Source organism: Arvicanthis niloticus, chromosome 6 (genome assembly GCF_011762505.2).
Source record: "Arvicanthis niloticus isolate mArvNil1 chromosome 6, mArvNil1.pat.X, whole genome shotgun sequence".
NCBI lineage: Eukaryota > Metazoa > Chordata > Mammalia > Rodentia > Muridae > Arvicanthis > Arvicanthis niloticus.
Window position 1 is genome coordinate 24035123 of NC_047663.1, and position 22346 is coordinate 24057468.

Genomic DNA, 22346 nt, shown 5'->3' on the forward strand with positions numbered 1-22346 from the left:
GATTAAAGGAATGTACCACCATACCCCGAATTTTTATTTTTATTTCATGTTTTTAATTGGCTCAAATCATTACAAAGGTCCCCAGGAAGGCCCCCGTAGAGTGTAAGGGCATGGAGAGGCAGGAAGGCAGCGCCGTCCCCTGCCTTACGTCCCCACGATGTGTATGGAATAGGGTCACAGACCCCTTCACCAATGGTACAAAACTTAAAGAGCTTCCTCACCTTCACACCGGCAATGGGATGCCCTACCCAAGCCCAGGTCCTCTGTGACCAAGTCTAAGATGTCCAGTGAGGCATGGGGGACAGTCTCCTCCTCCAGAAGGCAGAAACTTTACGTCAGCATAAGCAAGACAATCCTGGCTCCTTCAGTCTGGGAAACCCCAAGTCCAGGTACTGAACCCCACAACCGCTCAGGACCCTGTTCCTGGGCAGTATGGCTGGTGGAAGATAACAGCCAGGGAATGAGGTGCCACCTGCTGTGGAGCACAAAGTCCTTCATGAGCAGCAGGACACCCAAGCAACTCCACTTTCTGGCTCCGGAGGCTGTGGACAGAACCCTGGCCCGCAGGGTGGCGAGGGAACTCGGTCAAGCTCGGGCCCCCAGCTCTCCAACACGCTGCCGCAGGTGAAAGGCAAATTCAAACATGGTGGCCCCAAGGCTCTGGTGGATAAGGTACCGAGGCAGGCGGCCCTGGGGAAGGCAGGAGAAAGTTACATCACAGCTCCCCTTCAGCAGGGTCTCTTAGCAGCCCGCATTAGTAGGGGTACCCTGGGCCAGGGGGCAGATGTAGTTCTGGAATCTGCCTGGGTCCCCCTCTCCCCTTGTTCCTGGAGGGAGGAACATGTTGTACCCAGGTCTTGGCACTAGCCACATAAACAGACACAGGTGGGGGTGGGCCAGCAGCCAGCCATCTCTCCTGGGGCCTTAGGAATCAGGAGTGAGAAAGGAGGTCACGTGTCTCCCACAGTTCAAAGCTAGAAGGCCAACTGGGCCTGGCCACCAATCCAGGACAGGAACTGGAACTGGGGGGTCCCTGAGTAAGGCAGAGAGGAACCACGTCCACACAGCAGCCAGACTGCATTCCACAGCCATGCTGCTCCTGGCCATGGCCTCACCTTAAGATCTGTGTTAAGAATCCAGATGAAGGTGCAGACCCGGGGGTTGCTGGCTGACTTGAGCACAATGAAGCCTCCGGGGCCATTCTCTCCCCTAAGGAGAGAAATACACAGGGGAGGGTTGCTGAACAAAGCAAGTGCCCCGGGTACTCACAGTTATCCTTGGCCCAGCTGGACTATAGTGAAAGGGACAGTCTAGGAACTACCTCCCTGCCTCAATCTGGCCCAGAGCCGGTGCCAGGAGCAGCAGGACCTGCCCTCTGCCCCCACTCACCCTGCCTACCCCAGCCGGCAGGGAGTTTACCACCAATCAGCTCTTATCTGCTCGGTACAGACATGTCCAGTAAGCTGTAACTGGGAGACAGTGGCCTAGGCTGGCACTTTTCATCACCTCCAGCCAGCATCATGGCCAGAAGAGGGCGTCTTTTCAGGAGGCAGCTGGCCCACAGGCTACTGTTCACCTCCCATGGCCTTTTTGCTGAGCACGCTTAAGCCACAGATAAAGAGGTGACACAGAGGACACAGCCTGCTGTTCCTCTAGCAAGGCAGGGCCACTGCTGCCAAGGCTGAGAGCCCTCATCTCAACTCCTTGAAAAGTCTCCACCTCTTGGGGACATAAGATCTACCTGGCACCCCAGCACTGCAGTCTGGATCAGCCAGGAGGGAATGCTAGGGTACCTTCCCACCTTCCACAAGCAAGAGAGTCTAAACTCCACTCCCCTCCATCCACACAGACGAGGCAGTGAGGTCGGGAAGGGGGAAGGTGAACTCAGAACCCAGTGCCATCGCCACTCAGCCTGTTCCTGGGACTATCCCAGGCAGCCAGCTGCCCACGCCACACACCCCCTCCAGCCTCAGGGTGGTGGCACAGTGGCAGGCAGGAAGATTAGCAGGGTTAGGCTGGGATGGACAAGGCCTGGTAAGCAGGGACTAGAACACGGCTTCAGCCTCAGTGTGGGGGGCTAGAGGGGAGTTGTTGAGCTGTACGTTGTACCCTGAGTTGTTTACAGCTTAAGGCAGGCCAGACTCACCTGACGTATTTGTGCGTGGGGGGCTTGGAGCAGTGTGTGGTGGCAATGCCAGATGACAGGTATCGGTCTCTGCGCCGCTCAATACGCCGGACATTCACAAAGTCCCTGGGGGTGAGGCAGGTTAGCACAGAGGTCCTGAGCGTGGGGGGCTTGGCTGAGAGGAGAGGACCTGGGTGCTCACCTGGGGGACACAACGCCACCTGCGGCTCCAGATGACACATCATAGGAGACAAGGGTGTTGTCCTCCACCCGCTGTAGGATCTAAAGGCCAACCAGGGAGATCTGAGGTACAGGGGAGCCCTACATTGGCCCAGCACCTCAGGAACTCCGGACTAGCCTCCCAGCTGGAGACACTGTAGTAAGAGTACCTGCTACCTGCAGGCCCAGGGCTGGGTACAAGGTAAGCACACTGATCCTTCTTGCCTCGTGGGGCAAGCACAGCAGCCCCTACTCTATAAGGAGAAGCTAGAGATGCTAGCCTCTGGAGGAGACCGGGTGCAAGAATGTTTGACTGTGCCCTGACCCACGTGGGAGGCTCACCTGGCAGGCAGTCACCGTCTTGTTCCATAGCACCATCCTCTCGGGCTGCAGGATCACTTCCTGGTACACCAGCTCAGCAGGGCAGGGCAGGAAGGTCTGGGGGGGTGGGGGGGTGTCATGGCTGAGTGATGCCGGAAAAGTGACCTCCTCTGGTCGGGAGACTTGGCAGGAGCACTTCAGACAGAGCGGGTGTCTCTGGGACCCCTCACCTACTCACCTTCAAGATGAAGGTCTTGCCATGGAAGGGAACTTCAATGGTGTACACAGTGTCCCCGTACTCCTGTGGCAAGGACAGAGCGTGACAGGGAGGAGGGTGGAGGGCAGCGATGGGTAAGGGGGACTTTGGGCCCAGGAACAGGTGACAGGCGAGGTAGGTTTCCAGCAGCTTAGTGAACGCTCCAGAGTCTAGGGACATCTTAGCAGCTCTTAGAACAAGGTTGTTCCGGCAAGCAGGAGCACGTGCAGAGACCTGCGTTGTGCTCACGTTGAAAGGCAGGCGCTCAGCTGTGACTGCAACCAGGAGAAACCAGAAGCACGGCTCCAAGCTGCCAAGGGCTGCCAGAGGAACCGGCCAGCAGGACCCAGGCATGCTTCCCTGCTTCCCTGGCTCTCTGCAATCTTTTTAGATAATGTTGTTTTGATCACGAACCAAAATACCACACACAGGACAGAGGTTGGCTTCCCCTCAGAACCTGGATCCCAGGGATCCAGACATCAGGGAGGTGAGGCCTGCGCTGTGGGAAACGGAGAGACGGAGTCCAGTCCAGCTTAGCTTCCTGCTGAATGGCTGACCTCAGACTACAGCTAGCTCCAATTCTGAACCCCACCACCTCCCTGGGGCAGGGATATGCTTCCAGTTTACTCAGCCCTCAGGTTCACTTCTCAGGGCTCAGAAAAGGGGTGAACTCCTACCACGCGCAGGTAAGCCAGGTTGGGCGGGGGGTTCCTTACATTACTCCTCTCAAACGTCCAGTTCTCCTCCTGGGCCAGGATCTGATCCACCACTGCTGTTGCTTCCTTTCCCTGACGGATGTACTCCCGCTCCTGGCCAGGGGAACAGAAGAGGTCAGTCGGGGGCCTGTCCTCTTTTTGCTCCAAGCCTGTTCTTTCTCCACACATTCCACAACCCTTCCAGAGGCCAGCCCAGCTGGATGTGGGGTCCAGGTTGCTGTCCCTGGCCCTGCATGCTTCCTGTGGCCTGTAGAATTACTGCTGTTCCTGAGTCCCCAGTCATGGGGCTCCAGCAGGCCTGACCAGCCAGTGGCAGGGCAGACACTCCAACAACAGTCACTAGCTCACACTCAGACCAAGGTCTACCTTCTGCAGGGCAATCTGTCCAGCCTGGGAGAGCCCAGCACTGACCGTTCCAAGGGTGGGGCAGAGGTGGGCAGAGAATTACCTGGGCAGAGAAACTTTTCTTCCCGGTGACTTCCTCATCTGATTCATTGTCAGACCCTGTTGAAAACAAGAGCAGATGACAGGGGTGGGGAGTGAGAGTAGGAGGTGGTGGGGTTCACAGATGAGTGCAGAATGTGGGGGCTAAAAGTGTGTGGGAGAGGGCTGCTGGCTTTCCCCAGGGAGCCTGAGAAGGAACAGAGAGAACAGGCCCAGCCTACCTGGCTCCCCACACAGCTCCTCCCTGAAGGCAGCTCCCTACACAGCAGCTCTCACCTGCAAAGGATTCTGGGGGAGAGTAGAACTGGCCCTCAGACAAAGCACCAGAGAACAGCAGGGGTCCACGGGCAACAGCAGCCTGGGCAGCAAGATACCCTGCAGAAGGAGACAAGGACAGCTATTACCCCAGACCTAGAGTTCCTCACCTTGGGCTCAGAGAGGCTGCTAAGTGGCGAATGGCTCAGACTAAGGCATTTCTCAGAGCTGAGAGGGCCCCCTCAGAACCCAGGTCACCCTAACCCTAGACTCACATCTCTCCTCTTCAGCCTCCTGGGGTAGGACTTTGAAATCAAGGAACCAGGTCTCCAGCCAGGCCAGGACAAAAGAGACGATGGGGAGCAGATACCCGAATGCACCCTTGCTGAGCAACTGAGACAGAAGGAGAAGACTGAATTCCATGACAAGGGTTCCCCCAAAACTAGAGCCCTCTCCCGAGGCCACCAGCTCTGGCTAGCCAGACACGGTATAGCCTATTCCTGGTGCCAGCTGTTTAGGGACCAGCTATGGCACATGACTCTAAGATGAATTATGTCTGTGGCAGGAAAAACTGATTCTGACTAGATGGTGTAGCTCAGGTAGCAGAGAGCTTGTCTCGCATGTACAAAACTCTGGGCTCCTCCCTGGCACTTTATAAGTCAGCAAAGCGGTACATGCTTGGAATCCAAACTGGGGTGGTAGAGGCAGGAGGACAGAAGTTCATGGTTACCATCACATAAAATCCTGTTTTAATGAAAAAGAGAGCCATGTAGAGTGGTACACTAGGGAAGCAGAAGCAGGAAGACTTCTATGAGTTGAAGGCCAGCCTGGTCTACACGTTAAGTTCCAGGCCAGGCAGGGGCTACAGTCCCTGTCTTCAAATACACAGATATAGATAATTAGGTAGAGGTATCGGTATAGAATTATTGACCATTAGGGTGACAGCGGTGTAAGCTAGGGAAACCAGTAAGGATGAGTCACTGCAAATAATGAGGAAGAAGATTCCCTTCTCTCCAGCACAGCAGGAGCAAACACCCCAAACCCTCCAGAAGAGAAGCCCACCCTCAGGCTGGATGCCTATCAGACCAGCTAGATCCTGAGCCACTGACCTCAGAAAGGATGACCTTGACGATGAGGAATGCACTGGACACCAGTGTGGTGACCTGCTGGGCAAAAAGTGGGGCTGGAGGGAAGGCGGAGGCTGGGGAGGGCGTCCTCTCACACACCCCTCACACCAGCCCTGACCAGGGAAGGCCTCGGAGTTGCCGCAGATGGCATCTTACCGCAATCACCCACCAGTGCTGGAGCCGGAGCACAGCATAGCCCAGGAGCAGCCCAGAGAAGCGGAAGAAAGCCAGAACCTGGTGTGTGTGGGGAGGGGAGAACATCAGAGGCCCGCTGGCTTCCCTGGCCGGCTTCCCCGGCCGGCTGCTGCACTGCTCCCTGGCACTCCTGCCGCTCCACACTCCCACATGGGTAACCTCATCTCAGGTGAGGTCAGAACTCAGTGTTTCCTTGGTGAAACTGTATGTAAACTGCTCCAAATCTTATCTCCCCGCCCCTACCTTGGGCTCTCTGAAGGTGGGACCCACTTCAGAGCTTTGTGAAGACTGAGGGCTGCCAGAGGGTGAGCCGATTTCCCCCTACCGGACTAGATGTGGGGTGGAGGAGAACCCAGGTAAAGGTGCTTGGCTGAGCTCTCTGGGAGCCTGAGGTCACTCACAAAGATGTCGAAGAACGAACTCTGAAAGCTGTAGTGGACCACCTCCTGCTCCAGGTTCTTCCGGATGCCAGTGTTGGTCTGTAGAGGGAGATAGGAAGGGCTCTGGGGGAGGACTGACCTGAAGGATGCTCCTTCCTTCCCCAGTAAAGCAGAGGAGCCCCTGCCAAGGGCATCTGGAGGAGAGTTAGAAATGACAAGCCACCACCCAGAGGCCTCATGAAGCTACAAGGGAACCGAGGCAGCAGCCCAAGACCTCTGACACCAGTTTGGTTCCTCAAGGATCCAGGCAGCCCACACAGGCCAGACTGAGTTCAAGTACACTGTCCAGGGAGACACAGGCCCAGAGGCCTGCGGGCTGTGCAGGGGAGACGGCAGACCCAGGCAGAGCTAGTAGATGGGTCCTGGAGACGCCCCATTCTATAATTCCATTTCTCTCCCCACTCTCTGGTTCTCCATCTTGCCCGCCACCATCCGAGTGGGACGAGGGGGGCTGGGCGGGTAGTGGTGTCAGACAGAGCCCCAGGTGGCAAATCAATCAATCAGGTTTGTACTTAATGAGTGAGAGCCATCACAACCCTGCGGCTGCTGAGCCTCGAGAGGCCAGCATGAAAAGTCAGCCCAGCAGTGCTTGCTCCGTCCCTGCCCAGCCCACCATGGTTTGTCACCAAGACACTTGACACCTTGGCTCAGACTCCGATGTCCAGGGATCTGAGAGACAAGGGAATCTGGACAGATTCCAAGAACCAGACTGTATCCCAACTCCTCAGGGGGAATGAGGATGCCAGGCCCTGGGGAGAGGGGAGGATTTTGGTAATGGAGCCCCAAAAGACTCTTCGATGATCAGCTAGACTTGAGGCTTCCTACTCTGCAGGTCATCTGAATTCTGGAGTGATTTCTTGGAGGAGTTTCTCTGATCCAGCGTCTGTTTAGTCCAGGCTGGATCCCAGCTCACTATGCAGACAACAGTAACTTTGAAATCCTAGTCTTCCGGCCTCTACCTCCCAAATACTAGGATTACAGATGTGTGTCACACCCAGCTTGGGGCCACATGTTAAAAGCTCAGTCCACAGAGCTTGGATCTTGGGGTGAGCCAGTACTAGAAACCTTTAAAAGCTCCTAAGTGGAACAAACAAGATGGCTGTTAGTAAGGGTGCCTGCTGCCTGGGGACGCAAACAAACCTCACCATCTACGCTTCATCGGACACATGTGAAGATGGAAAAGAGAACTGACTCTATAAGAGATGTGCTCCCTAACACACACACACACACACACACACACACATATACACACATGCATATATACACACACATACACAAATATATACATACACATACATACAAACATACATGCATATACACACATACACATATACATATATATACACACACATATATAATATATATATATACATTCTTTCTTTCTCTCTCTCTCTCCAAAATAAGAAAATAAAACAAAAACACTGAGATTACAACACTGTCAGCCCGGCATAGCGGCACACTCCTCTGTAGATTATCTGCCAGTAGAGGCTGAGAGGTAAGTGAATCACTGGTTCAAAGCCAGCCAGGGCTATGCACGCACTCTGTCTCCCTTTGTCTGCCGAGTGGAATGTTGCCCTGACTCTGCCAGGAGTGAAACCCAGACTCAGAGCCTCTCTTACTCGGGAAGGCAGTATGTCTGTGGGGTATGTTCTACCACTTTGCACGAACTTTCAGGGAGGCATGATGACTTCCGAGCAATCGCAGCTGTCAGCCAAAGAATTTCAAAAGCAAAATTATCAACATTTCCCCACATCTTCTCTGGTTATAAAATATGTATTCGGTTAGGGGTGTGGGTGAGATGTGGGGTTGCTCGGTTACTAGCTGGGACCTTCAAAAGGAAGATGCCGTAGGGCCTTAGGAGCTCAGTTGACCAGTAAGATGACCCAATGCCCTCTTCACTGGTGCCAGCGTCACCCCAAGGGTACCAGTTCATCTCGAATACACACGGGTGCTCACCCTCCCTCAGAGCCCTTCCTCACCCTCCAGCTCAACAAGACCAGAGCCAAATTTATTTTTCATCCTTCTTGTTGTTAACTAACCCCTTTCCCAAACTAGTCACTGATATAAAGAGAGGCCAGGCTTGGGGCCTAGAAAAAGGACCTCCATCAACTATAACTCTGACGGGAGCACTGAGCCCACAGTTAACAGAGAGGAAACCGAGGCTCGCCCAGGTCTGGGATATCCTGCTTGGGGGATCCTGACTTTGTGAGTGACAAGGCTCGGATGTGGACGCTGAACTTGAGGCAGCTTCATCTCCAGACGGTCAGGCAGCAGTCCCCAAAACCAGGGCCACCAACCAGGAACTGAAGTTTTTGCCCCCTTTAGCATAGCACCTGGGACACAGGAGGGCCGCAAAGCATGTTTGCTGAATAAATGGGTAAACTTGAGCCAGAGAGCAAAGTAAGCCAGGGAGAAGGGGAAACGTCCCCATCGGGGCTGTAGGTGCGTCTCCGCCTGTTTGCAGAGTCCCCACTAGGGGGCAGTATGGCAAATAGGCTAACCGCATAGCTTAGGAGCTAGAGACCGTTCAACTAGGCTCCTTCAGGCTCTTGGGAGTCTAGGACAAATGCCAACCCCTCTGGTCCCCCACCTTCAGGCCCCGTTGTCTCAATGTGGAAGGCAAATCCGGCTGTTCTTACTTCCTATCCTTCATTAACCCAGATATCAACCCCATGGTGAGACATCCCTCCCATGTGCCAAACGGGTGAACTAAGAAGCAGGGGCCTGCCCCCCTCAAAACATGGCCCCCACTTACATTTAGCTCGATGATCCAGAGGAGGGAGATGAAGAGCAGGTCGAAGGTGACGAAGAGGCAGAAGGTGCGGCGGACGTCAGAGATGGCCCTGCGCTTCTCCAGAGGCGGTGGGATGAGGTGGGAGGAGAGGCTCTGGCTGTGGGACAGTGAGGTGCCCAGGGAGGCCAGGGCTGGCAAACTGCGCTCCAAGTCACAGGCCAGATCACCAGGCAGCTTGCTCATCCTGGTGGGACCCCACGTTGAAGTGGGGACAACGGAGCCTCAGCGGCAGGGCTGGGAGAAGAGGGAAGTGGCTGTCAGGGTCCCAGGAATGCCACCCCTTTCCATACCAACCCCAGGTACCCCTAGCCCTACACCAAGACCCACAGCTCTGTGTAAGTCCCCTCATGCACCAGACTTTACTAGCTGGCAAAACTTAAGCACCCGCTCCCCCTCCATCCCCTGCTGTCTTGCAGCTTGCAGGTTCTGGCATCCCCAAGTGGGCACTTACTGACCTCTGAATCTTGGGGACACAGTCTGTTCCTGCACAGACTGAGGCTAGCCTCGGGTCCTGTCAACAGCCTTTGGCTGGCCTCCGCCCCCACCCCAGGAGAAGAGGCCCCAGGCTCTGTTCTTTGTTTTCAAAGCACAAAGCACACTCCCTCCAGCAGCCAGCCAGCCCCTCCACCCCTAATCCATGGCAACTGGGAGGGACTCTCAGCAGTGCCTTAGTGTGCCTGGCTGGCGGACATCTTGGTCCCCCCGCTCTCTAACAGCCCATCCTAGGCCCAACTACTATCAACTCTTCATGTTCAACAACCCCTTCTTCACAAGGCAGCTGGGGGAAGTTTCCAAGGCAGGAACCTATTTTCCCACCTCCTACCCTCCCTCAGCTCCCCAAGTCCTGGCAGAGGGGTAAGGTAGGGTAGGCACTCTGGCAAGTTCTTCTAGCTGGGCAGCACCCTGATCCTGACTTAGCACAGCCACTTGGGTCTTCAGTCAGGTCCCTCCATCCCACTGGACAGTGTCGTCAAGGGTAGGCATAGGGCTTTGACTGACTTGGTCACTGCTGTCTCCCATGAGCCTGGCACCGCGCCTGGCATACAGCAGGTGCTTCGTAACTGAATGCTGGACAAGTGAACACTCCAGAAGGTCTCTTGGCCCTCGGTTCCATGAGGCACAGCAGGGAGAAATGGGACTAATCCTAATCCTGCCACTGCCAAGGCTAACCCACTGTGGTTGCCCAGCGTCCACATGGTCCATGGTCATGCCCAAGCAGGACAGGATGAACCTTCATACAGGTGAGATGGCCAAGGCACCGGGCTGAGGGCACTGATCTAGCCCTGAACATCCTGTGAATTGCGGGACTGGTGGACTACATGGGCAAAGTGAGCCTGAGCCCTTTGATGCCATGAGGCCCCATGCCTAGGGTCCCTGCTGCACCAATCTGCCGAGCTTCAAGGGACAATGTCCCCTGGGTGAGAGAAAGGAAGACCTGTTGGGAGGCAGAGACTGACCAGCTCCAGCAGGCATCAACACGGCATCTTGAGAGTTGGGGGGGAGGGGGGAGGCGGGGGCAGTGGTGGTGGGGTGTTTGGCTAGTGAAGGGGAGTGAGTCCTAGATACTTGTCCCTGATTTGCAGAGGGAGGATGGAGCACCCTCCTTTATGATCTGTTGATGTCTCTGTTAAACCTCTTTTCTGTCTGACACCTTCGGGTCCTTAACCTACCAAGTCCTAAAGGGGACCTGGTTTGTGGCCAGCAGAAGGTGCATCCCTCTGCCTCTGAGCGGACCCCACAAATAGAGGGAGAGAGACTGTTCTCCCATAGAGAACCCAAAGCCAGCTCCCAGACCCAAGGACTCTTCTCTACACAACCTCCTAGAGCGAACTTGGGGAAAGCTGGGCTCTGCTCCAGAAGAGAGCCATCAGCAGAGGGGATGTAACACCAGGGGCACTGGGACTCTCCACAGACACCAGTGGCTTGAGGCCAGACTACAGACTCAGCACATACGTCCTTCACTCCAGGGCTGGTGACATTTCCTGTGTCTTCCCTCCATCTCCTGTCCCTTTCTCATCTGCATTTCAGAGTGGCTTAGAATTCACTTTTATTTTTCCTCTTTCTTTTATCTCTCTCCTAGATGTTTGCTTGCCTCTTTGTTTGAAGTCAGGGTTTCGTGCAGCCCAGGCCTGCGGAGCCAAGGACAGTCTTGAACTTCTGATCTTCCTGCCACCTTCTGAGAGCTGGGAACTGAACCCAGGGTTTAGTGCATGCTGGGAACAAAACACTCTGCCAATCGAGCTGTGCCCGAGCCCAGCTTGCATGGAAGAGGAATCTGAGCTGTGCAGAGTGACTGTGCCTATAATCCAGCTGGGGAAGGAAGAGGAGTTCAAAGCCAGCCTGGGAAACAGTGAGATCCATCCTCCCCCTCATCTGCTTCACAAAAACCCAAACCCAGAACAACTCCCTATAGGAATCTGGGGTGCGGATGTAGCCCAGAAATAGAACCCCTGACTAGCATGTGCCAGAACCCCAGAGTTCAACCCCCAGCAACACAAGGAAGTAAAGAGAAGAAGAAAACATAACAAACAACAAGTTTTAAAAAAATAGAACCATCATGCCCTCCCCAGCTTCCAGAGTCTAGAAGTCTGAAGTCAAGGTGCCAGCAGGGCCGTCTGCAGTGCTTGGCACCCATGCTTCTGGTGGTGCACAGCAAGCAGTCTGGCATTCCCTGGCTTGATCTAACTCAGCCTGACTCTGCCACACTCTCACAAAGCACTCTCCCTGGCTCTGTCATCTTGTAAGGACACCAGTCACACAGAACCAGTCTTTTTAGATTAGGGGCCTACTTGCTCCTGGACGACTGCATCACATCTACGATGGCCCATTTCTAGATAAAGTCATACCCTGAAGCACAGGAGTGGTAGGACTCCAACACATCCCTTGTCAGGGACACAACACAATCCATATCTTGTTTTAAAATTATTACTGTAATGTGTGATGTGTATGGGTGTTCTGCCTGCATGTGTGGCCTGGCTAGGGCTTATGGAGGTCAGAAGAGGATGTCGGATCCCTTGGAACTGAGGGTGTGAGCTGCCATGTGGGTTCTGGGAATTGAACCCAGGTTTTCTCTCTCTCTCTCTCTCTCTCTCTCTCTCTCTCTCTCTCTCTCTCTCTCGGAATTGAACCCAGGTCCTCTCTCTCTCTCTCTCTCTCTCTCTCTCTCTCTCTTTTTTTTTTTTTTTTTGAGACAGTGTCTCACTGTGTCGCTTTAGCTGTTCTGGAATTTACTATGTTGACCAGGCTGGCCTGGAACCCCCAGAGACCCTCCTGCCTCTCCTTTCAAGTGCTGGTATAAAGGTGTGCTCCACTACCCCTGGCATGAACTGGGGTCCTCTAGAAGAGGAGAGAATACCTTTAGCCACTGAGACATCTCTCCGCTTATTCTTTTGGGTGTGCACGTATGCAGGCTCACGGGGGACACGTGTCATGTAGTATGCATGCCAAGGTTAGAGAATAACTAATGGAGGTGGTTCTCTCCTCTTACCATATGGGGGCCCCAGGAATCGAACTCAGGTCATCAGGCTTGGCAGCAAGCTCTTTTAACAACTGAGCCATCTCACCAGCCCTATTTTGTTTTTAGAGACAGGGGGTTTATGTGTCTAAGAATTTGCCTTGAATTATGCATGTAGCTAAGGATGCCTTTGAGTTGCTGATCCTCTTGCCTTCACTGACTAGATTAGTTGTGCGCACCACCATACACACACGCATGTGGTGATGGGGGCTGAATGCACGCATGCGCCCTCCCAGCTAAGCTACAGCCCATCACACCCAGCTTTATAAAGGAATTCTTCACTTGTCTATAGAGCTGACTGGTACTTTTTATTTGTTTTATTTTGTTTTTATTTTTCGAGACAAGGTTTCTCTGTACAGTCCTGATTGTTCTGAGACTTGATCTGTAGACCAGGTTGGTCTCTAACTTAGAGATCTGCCTGCCTCTACCTCCCAAGTATTGCCCTGTGGTACTTTTTTTTTTTTTTTTTTTTAAAGACTAGATCTCCCTACATAGGCCAGGCTGACCTCAAACTCAAAATCCACTCCTGCCTCCTGAGAGCTGGGATTAACAGTCAAGTTCCGACAGGAGCCTTGGTGCTCTATTTATACACCGCCCCCCCCACTCTCTAACTGGGGACCGACACAGGGCTGTGCACGTGCTTGGCAAGGCCTAGCTGCAGTTGACAGACGAATTACCTCTTACTGGATCCATGTCCTATGAACAAACATTTATATTTGTAATGACCAGAGACGCGGCACTGAATGATGTGTATGTGTATGCGTCCACGTTGTCCGGAGTGTGCCATCCAGACAGATTCCCTAGAAGCAGGACTGCTGGGTCATCCCTCATTTGTGGTTGAGTTGGGCACTGCCAGATTCCCTTGACAGTTGGCATTCCTAGCAGTAATGCATAAGAACGCCTGTTTGCCCACAGCCTACAGGAAATACTGTCACCCGTATCTGCCTGGGCCTTCATCTCTAGCTCTCTCCCATTCCGGAGCCGCTCTGAGTGTCTCTAACCTTCTCTGTGCCTCTCTCTTTCTTTTCCAATCTCACTTCTCCACTCCTGGTCCGTTTCTCCGTCTGTCTATCTTTGTCCCTGGCTTTCCCGTCCCTCCCTGGGCACAGGACTTGTGTGGCAGCAGCTTGGGTGTGAGACAGGCTTGGAGCAGCAACCACCCTGACACTTACACCCAGACATCCTTGTGGCGGCGGGTGAGAGACTCAGATGGGGCTGAGAGCAGAGGTGCTGGGGGCCTGGAGAGCTGAAGATGCCAGCACGTGGGAGCCATGCACTGGGGCTTAGAGAGCGGCTGAGGGGAAGCTGGCCAAGAGCCACCCTCCAAAAAAAAAAAAACAGCTCAAAGTCCACAAAGAGCTGGAGCACTGGCCCCCAGAGGAGACCAAGGCTGACTCTGAGGCCCTGTGACAAGGCCTATTTACAAACTTCTGCTTCTAAGCAAGAGAAAATAGATAAATGAATGAATAAATAATAAGCAAATAAATGAATGGAGCTTTATCTAAATCTTCAGATTAAAAGCTAATAAAAATCAGATTTCTGGTAGCCAGGTGTACTCAGGGGTAGAGGGCACGCTTAGCATGCACAAGCTTCCATCTTAAGCTACAAAAACCCAAATCTAGTCTGCTGTGGGCAGCAGTTGTGGTAGAGACCTACACAGCAGCCATTCCTCCAGTCCAGCATGGCCCTCCTGGGACACTGGCTTCAAAAGGCTTTGGTAGCCAGACCTGCTGCTGGCTCACAGTAGAAACCACCTTGACCTGGACCTAACCCTAGGAGTCCCCCAAGCACTTGTTTGGCCCAGAGGGCAGAGGCCTATAGCCACCAGAATAGCTTGAGGGAGGCAGAAATGAACTGCCTACTGTCACAGCACCCACCAAGCACCTTCGAGGTGTCAGGAGGGAGAGCACACTTAGCATGAGGCAGTCCTCCTGGGATGGCTGCAGACTTGACACCTGTGTGCTTGCGGTAGCTGGGCTGTGAAGGCTTGAGAGAGTGGAAAGGAAGCAGAGAGAAGGCTGGGAGGGCGGCAAGAGCTGGAAGAGGAGGAAGTGGGAGGCGGAGGCAGGTGTGTGAGCATAGTGGATCAGCTCCTGTGGGTCCTGAGGAAGGGGTCATCGCAACCTCACCTGCTCTCTTACTGGCCCTGGGACACACTGGCAGAAGCCCAGCTCGCAATGGGGATGCTGAGTTGAGCAGACGGACTGTGGCAAATGCAAAGGATGCCGCTCTGTGGTAAAGCACAGCTGCCCGATACACCCAGATCCAGCACCATAAGCAAATATGTAAGCAAGACGGAAAGGACTTGAGGAGAGCGCTCAGAGCCTGGCCCTGTGGTCTTCTTGAGACTCCGTCTTCTCAACGCCATCATTTTAACTTTTCTTAGTACTGGAGATATAACCCAGAATCTCATACACTGAGGGAGGGCTCTGCCCTGAGACACAATCTCATGTGTCTCTGGTTGGACCCAAACTTACAGTGTAGCCAAGAATAACAATGAGCGTTTGGTCCTCCTTCCTCTACCTCCCATGTGCTGGGATTACAGGTGAGTGCTACCTGTTTATGCAGCGCTGGGGACTAAGTAAGCTTAGTGTTCCGTGTTTGCCACACTCTACAATGGCGCTGGGTCCCTAGCCCTAAGCTTCTTTTTTTTCTTTAATTTTATTTATGTATGTGTTTTGCCTGCATGTATGTCTGTGCACCACATGCATGTCTGGTACCCTCAGAAGCCAAAAGAGGGCATTGGGTCTCTGGGAACTGGAGTTATAGATGTTTGTAAATTTCCATGCAAGTGGACGCTAGGACTTGAACTCAGGTCTTCTTGAAGAGCAATCCATGCTCTTAATCACTCAGCCACCTCTCCAGCCCCTCCTAAGATGTATTTTTTAAAAGCATTTTTTTATTATTTTTATGTAAGTATATGTATGTATACGTGCATGTGAGTGTCCTTGAAGGCCAGAGAGGGTGTTGGATTCACAGTGCTGGAGTTACGGGCCATTTATTTTGTTTGGTTTGGTTTTGGTTTTTCAAGACAGGGTTTGTCTGTGTAGCCCTGGCTGTCCTGGAACTCACTCTGTAGACCAGGCTGGCCTCGAACTCAGAAATCCGCCTGCCTCTGCCTCCCAAGTGCTGGGATTAAAGGTGTGCATTACTCCTGGTGAGTTACAGGCCACTTTGAGCCTGCCAAATACTGGGAACTGAATGAACTCCATGTCTCTAGAAAAGCAGCAAGTGCTCTTGATGAGCCATTTCTCTCCAGCCAGAGATATATATATCACACCTGGACTATATACTTAAGAGTGTTAAATTGGCAAAATTTTGGTTACATATTTTATCACACATACTGACTGTACACTCTCCTGCCTACTGGCTCCTCCCCAAACCCACCGGAAGTTCTACAGCTTAGTTCTGCAAACACTAGAGGCATTAAACTTCTATATCCCAGGGATGCTATCTGTACATGTGTCAGGGGTTCGGGGAGGCAAGGGCCTGAGCAGAGGCTGAGGCACACGTGTAGCACATAAAAGGGAAACAGGGAGTTTGGTGGTGACAGGCAAGAAAAGCCACCCTGAAAGGTCTGGGTTCAAAGATGTACTATACAACCAATCTGTGGGGTGTCGCAAAGCAAGCTCTCCAGCCCCTCATTCCTATCCCTGGTCATGCAAAGGACAAGTGACTCCCCCTCCAGGCATAGGTAGATCCCCAGGTTAATGTGGGGGCAGAAGTTGGCCGGCCCTGGCTCCCTGTAGAGGATTTAGGGAGTATGCCAGGATGGCTCCTTAGCACAAGCCCTCCTTGTCACTCCCCCATGCAGACGGGGGAAGCAGATAGGAAGACCCCAACCTTGAAAAGTGGACCTTCAAGTGTCGGGAACACAGAGAGGGTTCTTATAGCTTTCTTCCCCAGGCCAGAGGCCCCAGCCACCTGCCTGCAGCTCCATACCCTGTGGGCTACCGCTTCCAGTGGGCACTTCCTGCCCAAGACAAGTGTGTGCCAGGGCTCCTGTGACCTACTGGCTAAGCCTCTGCTCTTGTTCCTGCAGACTGGGAATACTGTCTTACCTTAACTGCCTGGCAATACAAAGAAACGGAAGTGCCCAGAACAGTGGATTCTGTAAGAATTCCAAATACTTCCTAAGGACGGACAGGCAGTTCACCCTAGGAGGCTCTGTGTGCCCCAAGAAATGTAAGTCTTTGGGGTTGCTATGGGGGACTTGAGGGTACATGCAGGGGAGTCAGAGAAGCCAGCTGAGAAATGGGCTCAAAGCTGGGAGAAAGATCAAGCACTGGCTTCTCACTTCTCTCAGAGTGGATCCCCCTCTGCTGTAATGGGACAAACAGCAGTACCTCCTAGACCTGCAGAGATGGCTCAAGGAACATCCTTGACACACCTGTCTCTTCTGCAGAAAAAAAAAGAATCCATTGAGTTGTCTTTGGGTCAGGACTGGGTATTGGGTTAGCCCTGGTCTGTGTCCTGTTGCAAGCACACAGGAGGCAGCTCCAGCTGGTAATGGCCCTCGGAACCACCCCATACACAATCTCCCTCACTCATCACATACCCTCCAGGAGAGGTAAGGATAGCCCCCTAGGAAGGAGGAGACAAACCCCGCCCACGGATACCTTAGGGAAGAGAGCACAGCTGACCCACCCCAGGGGTCTTTCCACTGAGCTTTGACCCATCACACAGGAGGCTTCACTAGCTCCCAGCAAGCTCAGCACCACCAACAAAATTTTGGGCTGGTCCTCCCGAATCCAGCCAGTATATACCCTCTTCCCAGTTACCCCCATGTCACCCGCCTGAGCCATCTCTCATGGCTCTATCTCCTTCCTTCCTCCTTGTACTTGAGTAGCGTCTACTCTTAACCCAACAGCCACAGGAACCCTGTAAGGTTGGACATCTCCTAACGTCCCAATCCTCTAGTGGCTTCCAGAGCAAGCAGAGTAAAAGCCACAGTCCCCACTATGGCCCACAGCACACACCCCGCCCTTTGTCTCTTCTCCCTTAAATTCTCCACTCCAGCCACACTGGTCCTCACTGTCCCTGGACACAACAACTTGGTTTCAACTCCATCCAGGACTCCTGCACTGCTGTCCCCTTGCTCCATTCTGGTTTCTGTGGATGCAACCCTGTAGAGAGAACTTTCTAGAGCCCCCTATTCAAGCTCCATCCGCTCTTTGGCTTTCTTCTTGGTCATAGCACTTGTTTACTCTAACTCTGCTGTCTTCTGGGTTCCCTGCCATTTTCTCATACTGGAAGTTACACTCCCTTGCCCACTGCTGCGCTCCCTGAGAAGCAGACCAGGAAATGTGCGGGTGGTTATTTACAGACTTCTCTCCCGGACATATGTTGGGATGCACAGGGTTACTCGTGCCCAGCCCTCAAAGCAATCTTCCTGAAACTGGATCTTGCCCATCCCGCATCCTGCCCTGCTCAGGGCCCAGGAAGCTCCTCCACAGCAGACACAAGAGCTGATTTCCCAGGCACCTGCATGCAGGGTGGCTGCCCTGTGGCAATGCAAGGAAAAAGGCCTAGGTGAGCTAAGTCCCTTGGATAAGGAACATTAAGAAGGAGGAGAGACTCTGGCTCTCTTCTCTAGATGTGGGGTTTAATACCTGACCCCCATACAACTGAGGGCTGCTCCCAAACATGGCACAGCAGGCTCCTCACTTCCTCATTCCAGAACAACCTCCTGCACTGCTGGCACCTCCACCTCAGAGGCAAAGCTTTCCTCTGCCATCTGAGTTCTTTTGACCTCAGGACTCCAGGCCAGCACCACCCTTATCTCATTGCTAGACCTGAGCCTCGGCTGCCCAGGTCACAGTGGCAAGCCACAGGTTATCTATTAAGTAAGCTCTTCTATGGAAGTGTGAGTTCTGCCCGGAACTGGAAAGCTCTGGGGTCAGCATTAGACCTGAAACCAAAAGCCCAGGGCCACCCCTTCTTGGGCTGTGTCCTTGCCCAAGTCATCCATAGTGTCCTTCTCTGTAAAAAGGAGATCAGAGAGGACCTCCCTAAGGGAGCTTGAAGGATTGAAAAATTCCACCTGCATGGTATCTGTTCTACGGAAGTGTAAGTTCTGATCGCTCCTCCTGCCATTCCCCGCCACAAGATGCAGGCCAGGGCCAGGCAGATGCAGCAGGGCACTGTGCCCAAACCAAAGGGCTGTCTGGCCTGCTGGCTAGGAGGACTCTGCCTCAAGAAGTTTATCAGGGATAGCTCTCCTGTTCGATGACTCCTGCCCTCAGCCTAGGAACGACTGACATCAGGCTCCTTAGTCACACACCCACAGAGGGCTTGTGAAGGTCCCTGACCCTGGGGACCTGAAAGTTTGAAGAGAACAGGACACACAGCAGCAGTAAGAAACATGACTGCAAACCCAAAGTAGTTTCCATTTCCCCTTTCCCTGGGTTAAGTAGGAAGAGGAGAGTCAGGCTAGCACAGGAACCGGTCACTCCTTCCTAGACGCGGTTCTGACCACACACTAACTGGAAAGCCCATCACATGTGTCAGACTTGCTCAGCCCCTGCCCTGACCCTGCCCTTCTAGGATGCCCCTAGCTCAGTGACTCTGTGACCTCTGGCCCGCTCAGGGGCTGGTGAGTCAGACTCCACTCCATTCTTTAGTGATCCTGGGTAAAAACTGAGGCTGAGGAAGTCAAGTTCCTAGAGTCACCCTGGAAAGGGCCATCACCTCAGAGAGCTGTGAGCTCTTCCATGAAAAGGCCTGAGCACATAGGCTCCTCCCAGGCCCAGCTCTGGCCAGACAAAAGCCTACATTTGCCGTAGTCCAGCTAGAAAACATTCAGAGGAACACACAGCCAACAAAATGGCATGCTATCCATTGTCCTCTGTCCCGCTGATGTGCCAGCTGCTCTCCTGGATGCTGGGACAGAGGCAGTGCCTGGGACATGGCTATGCATCTGAAATTAAGCTACACATCTTTAAATCTCTACTGAGTGACTTGAACCAACCTCCCTCAAGCCTCAGCTTCCTCACCAGCAGAAAAGAGGCAAAAAAAACCCCACAAAAAACAAAAAACAAACAAACAAACAAAAAAACCCCACTAGCATTCAACTGAGTGAGAGGAGCCATCCAGCCACAAGATTGTCTGGTCTTAACCCACATTGCAATCTTCCAGTGAGCCCAGGTGTGTGTGAGCTCAGCTAACAGCAGAACACAGGAGAGTCTACAGTGTGACAGACTCTGGCTTTATCTATCAGGGTCACCAGGTCTAGTGAGGAAGACTGACATAAATCCACACTGGCCTGATGTGATGGGTGCTTCCAGAAAGGTATTAAACAAGGGCCCATGTCCCCCAGAGAAAGAAGCATCGGACCTGGGCTACAGTGAGAGGAAGTGAAGCCACAAGGTGGAGGGACTTTCTGAGGCCCAGGAGGATCAATCTCGGGTGGAGGAGAGGGGGATGGGCATCCATGAAGGCAGAAGAGCAGCAAAGAACTGAAGAAACGTCCATGGTCAAGAGCAAATGTTCTGCTCCTGAGCGGCCTCTCAGCCAACCCCAACCCCCACCCCACCCCCAAGACAGGGTTTCTCTGTGTAGCCCTGGCCATCCTGGAACTCCGTAGACCAGGTTAGACCCACCTACCTCTGCCTCGTGAGTGCTGGGATTAAAGGCGTGTGCCACCAGTGTGCCAGGCTGGCTATTGTTTTATTTTTTATTTTTTGGCAGTGCTGGAAACAAAACTCCAAAGCCTGGATCTCTTTCACCCCTGAATCTTTACTCAGTAGATCCAGATCTTGTTCCCGGTGAGTCCAGGATTTCACTTAGGACCCAGAGACAGAATGAGGAGCAAGCCATACCAACCATTCTCAAGTAGCTTATGAAATTAAGTCATAACCAGTGACCTAGCGTGCCTTGCACAAGATATGTTAACTAATGTTTGTACTTCATTTATTCTCACACCTTTACAAGGTAGGCACATTACTATCTTCATCTTCCAAATGAAGAAAGGAAGATACTGACTTCATCAAGGTCTCAAAACAATATCAAAACTCAAGCAGGCTGGTGCATGGGTCTGCGGCTCAGCTATGATACTAAGGGTGTTTGGAGTACACAGAGGGGCAGGTGGCCAACCTTTGGGGTGGAGGCGGGTGGGGTGGAGGTGGTGCTGTCTGAGCAGGACACTGAAGGATAAGTCAGAAGGAGGCCCAGCAGATCAGAGAGGAAAGGTGCTGATGTATACAAAGGCACTGCGACAAGAAGAACCCTTTGTGAGCAAGGCACATCTTACAGTAAACATGAACACAGAGCAGGCTCCTCAACAGTTTCCCCACAGGCAATGGGAAGCAAGCAAAGGGCCTTAAGGAAGCAAGTGACATAGTCAGACTTGTGATCCAAAAGTCTGCAAGCATTTAGGACCACAAGCTGCTGGAAATGGTGAGAGACACAAGGGTGGTGACAGAGAAGGTTCAGGGAGTTAGCTATACTGGCACCTCTGGGCAAACAGGATAAAGGAGGTTAAGACAATTCCGGAGCTTTTCTCCTGGATAAGACAAGAGTGGAAGAATTTACGGAGAAAAGATCAGCTCAGGTTTGAAACATGTGAGCACCTCCTGAAGTGGAGGTATCCCATAGGCATAATTGACAGACAGCTAATTTGGAGCCCCAGGAAGGGGATGTGCTGGTATCGTCAATCTGGATATTCAATGGACGTGGACCTGATGCTACGACAGTAGATGAGGCCATCCAAGATCAGAGTACAGAGGGGCGGGTTGGGCCAGAGAGAATGTAAAGCAGTACTTCTGACTTCTTGTCAGAGAGGCAAGAGGAAAAATCAGGAAATATTAGGGAGTTTAAAGGGTGGAGGCATGTCAGGAATGAGAGGCAATAGTAGCAGGCACTTCTGAGAAAAGTTTAAAGATTCTTTCTGATATCATTGGGAAGTTATGCGTGGATGTTTCCAACGGAAGTTGTGGGAAACAGTGGGTGGCAGAGAGGCAGGCTATTACTATGGTTTTTTCCCTGATTCTGACCCCTTCCCACACCCAATCCTGCCCCATAACACTCAGATACCGACTCCTTGCCTCTCCTCTTACTATAAAGAAGGCTTAGGAAAGCGACCACAGACGTCCTCCGGACCTCTTGGGTAAGGACCAAGACACCCCCCATGCCCAACCCTGCGCGCGCAGCAGCGAGTGGAGAGGAAGGGGGCGGAACCCGGAGCGCTAGGGGTGTGGGAAGGGTCGGACCGAACCAAAGACGGACAACCGGCAGGGAAGCGGGATCCGTCGGTTAGAGACAGCTCTCCTACCACCACCCGGTCCCAGTGGCCGCTGCAGGACCCACCTGCTTCATGTCACCACGGCCCCCACTCTTCCTGCCTCAGCCGCAGTCCCGCTCCACGGCCAGGCAACTCCTCGGAGCGGAAGGAGATCTCCCAGCGGCGTTACTTCCGCCGCTGAGCCCGAGCCCGCCCCCAAGGCAAACCGGGATTCGTGTGACCCTGAAGCTCCGCCCTAGAACCGCCCCTCTCCACCCGGAGCCTCGGAGACAAGGTCCGGAAGTTGAGCCGCGACCAAAGTTAGACCGTGTAAAATAGTGCAGAAACGGGAGAAAGAACTCCAGGGTGTCATGGTTATTAGACCATACAGGCCTGGCACTGTGGAGCGTATGAGGGCCGATCTGTGGGCACAGACCCCTTGGAGAAATCTATTTTTTGTTTTTGAGACATTCTCAGGTTGCCCGCGAACTCGGGATCCTTTTTCCTCAGCCTTCCAAGTGCTGAGATTACAGATAGACGTGCACCACCACATCCATCACACACTTCTAGAGGACCTTTGTTACCCCTTGGCTTTTAGTCATCTCCCTCAGGAGCTAGTTTGTCTGCCATGCTTAAAGCCTGCAGGAAAGGCTCCTGGGAAGGACTGGACACAAGACCCTGACCCTAAGATAACCGCCATCTTCCATGTCAGAACATCCC

At 53.1% G+C, this 22346-nt stretch overlaps 1 protein-coding gene across 2 annotated transcripts; it reads right to left on the bottom strand.

Annotated features, from left to right (window-relative positions):
* Window positions 1-25: 25 nt before the first annotated feature.
* Stard3 (StAR related lipid transfer domain containing 3) lies at window positions 26-21864 on the bottom strand. 2 transcript variants are annotated; one of them, XM_034504350.2, is made up of 15 exons: window positions 21713-21864; window positions 8854-9126; window positions 6060-6137; window positions 5620-5697; window positions 5446-5499; window positions 4612-4729; window positions 4358-4456; window positions 4086-4141; window positions 3638-3730; window positions 2904-2966; window positions 2687-2782; window positions 2328-2407; window positions 2147-2251; window positions 1116-1209; window positions 26-690 (listed from the first exon to the last, which is right to left on the bottom strand). In XM_034504350.2, the coding sequence occupies exons 2-15, from the start codon at window positions 9073-9075 to the stop codon at window positions 586-588; spliced, it is 1341 nt and encodes a 446-aa protein (XP_034360241.1). In that variant the 5' UTR covers window positions 9076-9126; window positions 21713-21864; the 3' UTR covers window positions 26-585. The 2 variants fall into 2 exon arrangements, with proteins under 2 accessions (XP_034360241.1, XP_076791957.1); XM_076935842.1 differs by lacking the exon at window positions 21713-21864 and adding an exon at window positions 10985-11236.
* Window positions 21865-22346: the final 482 nt, after the last annotated feature.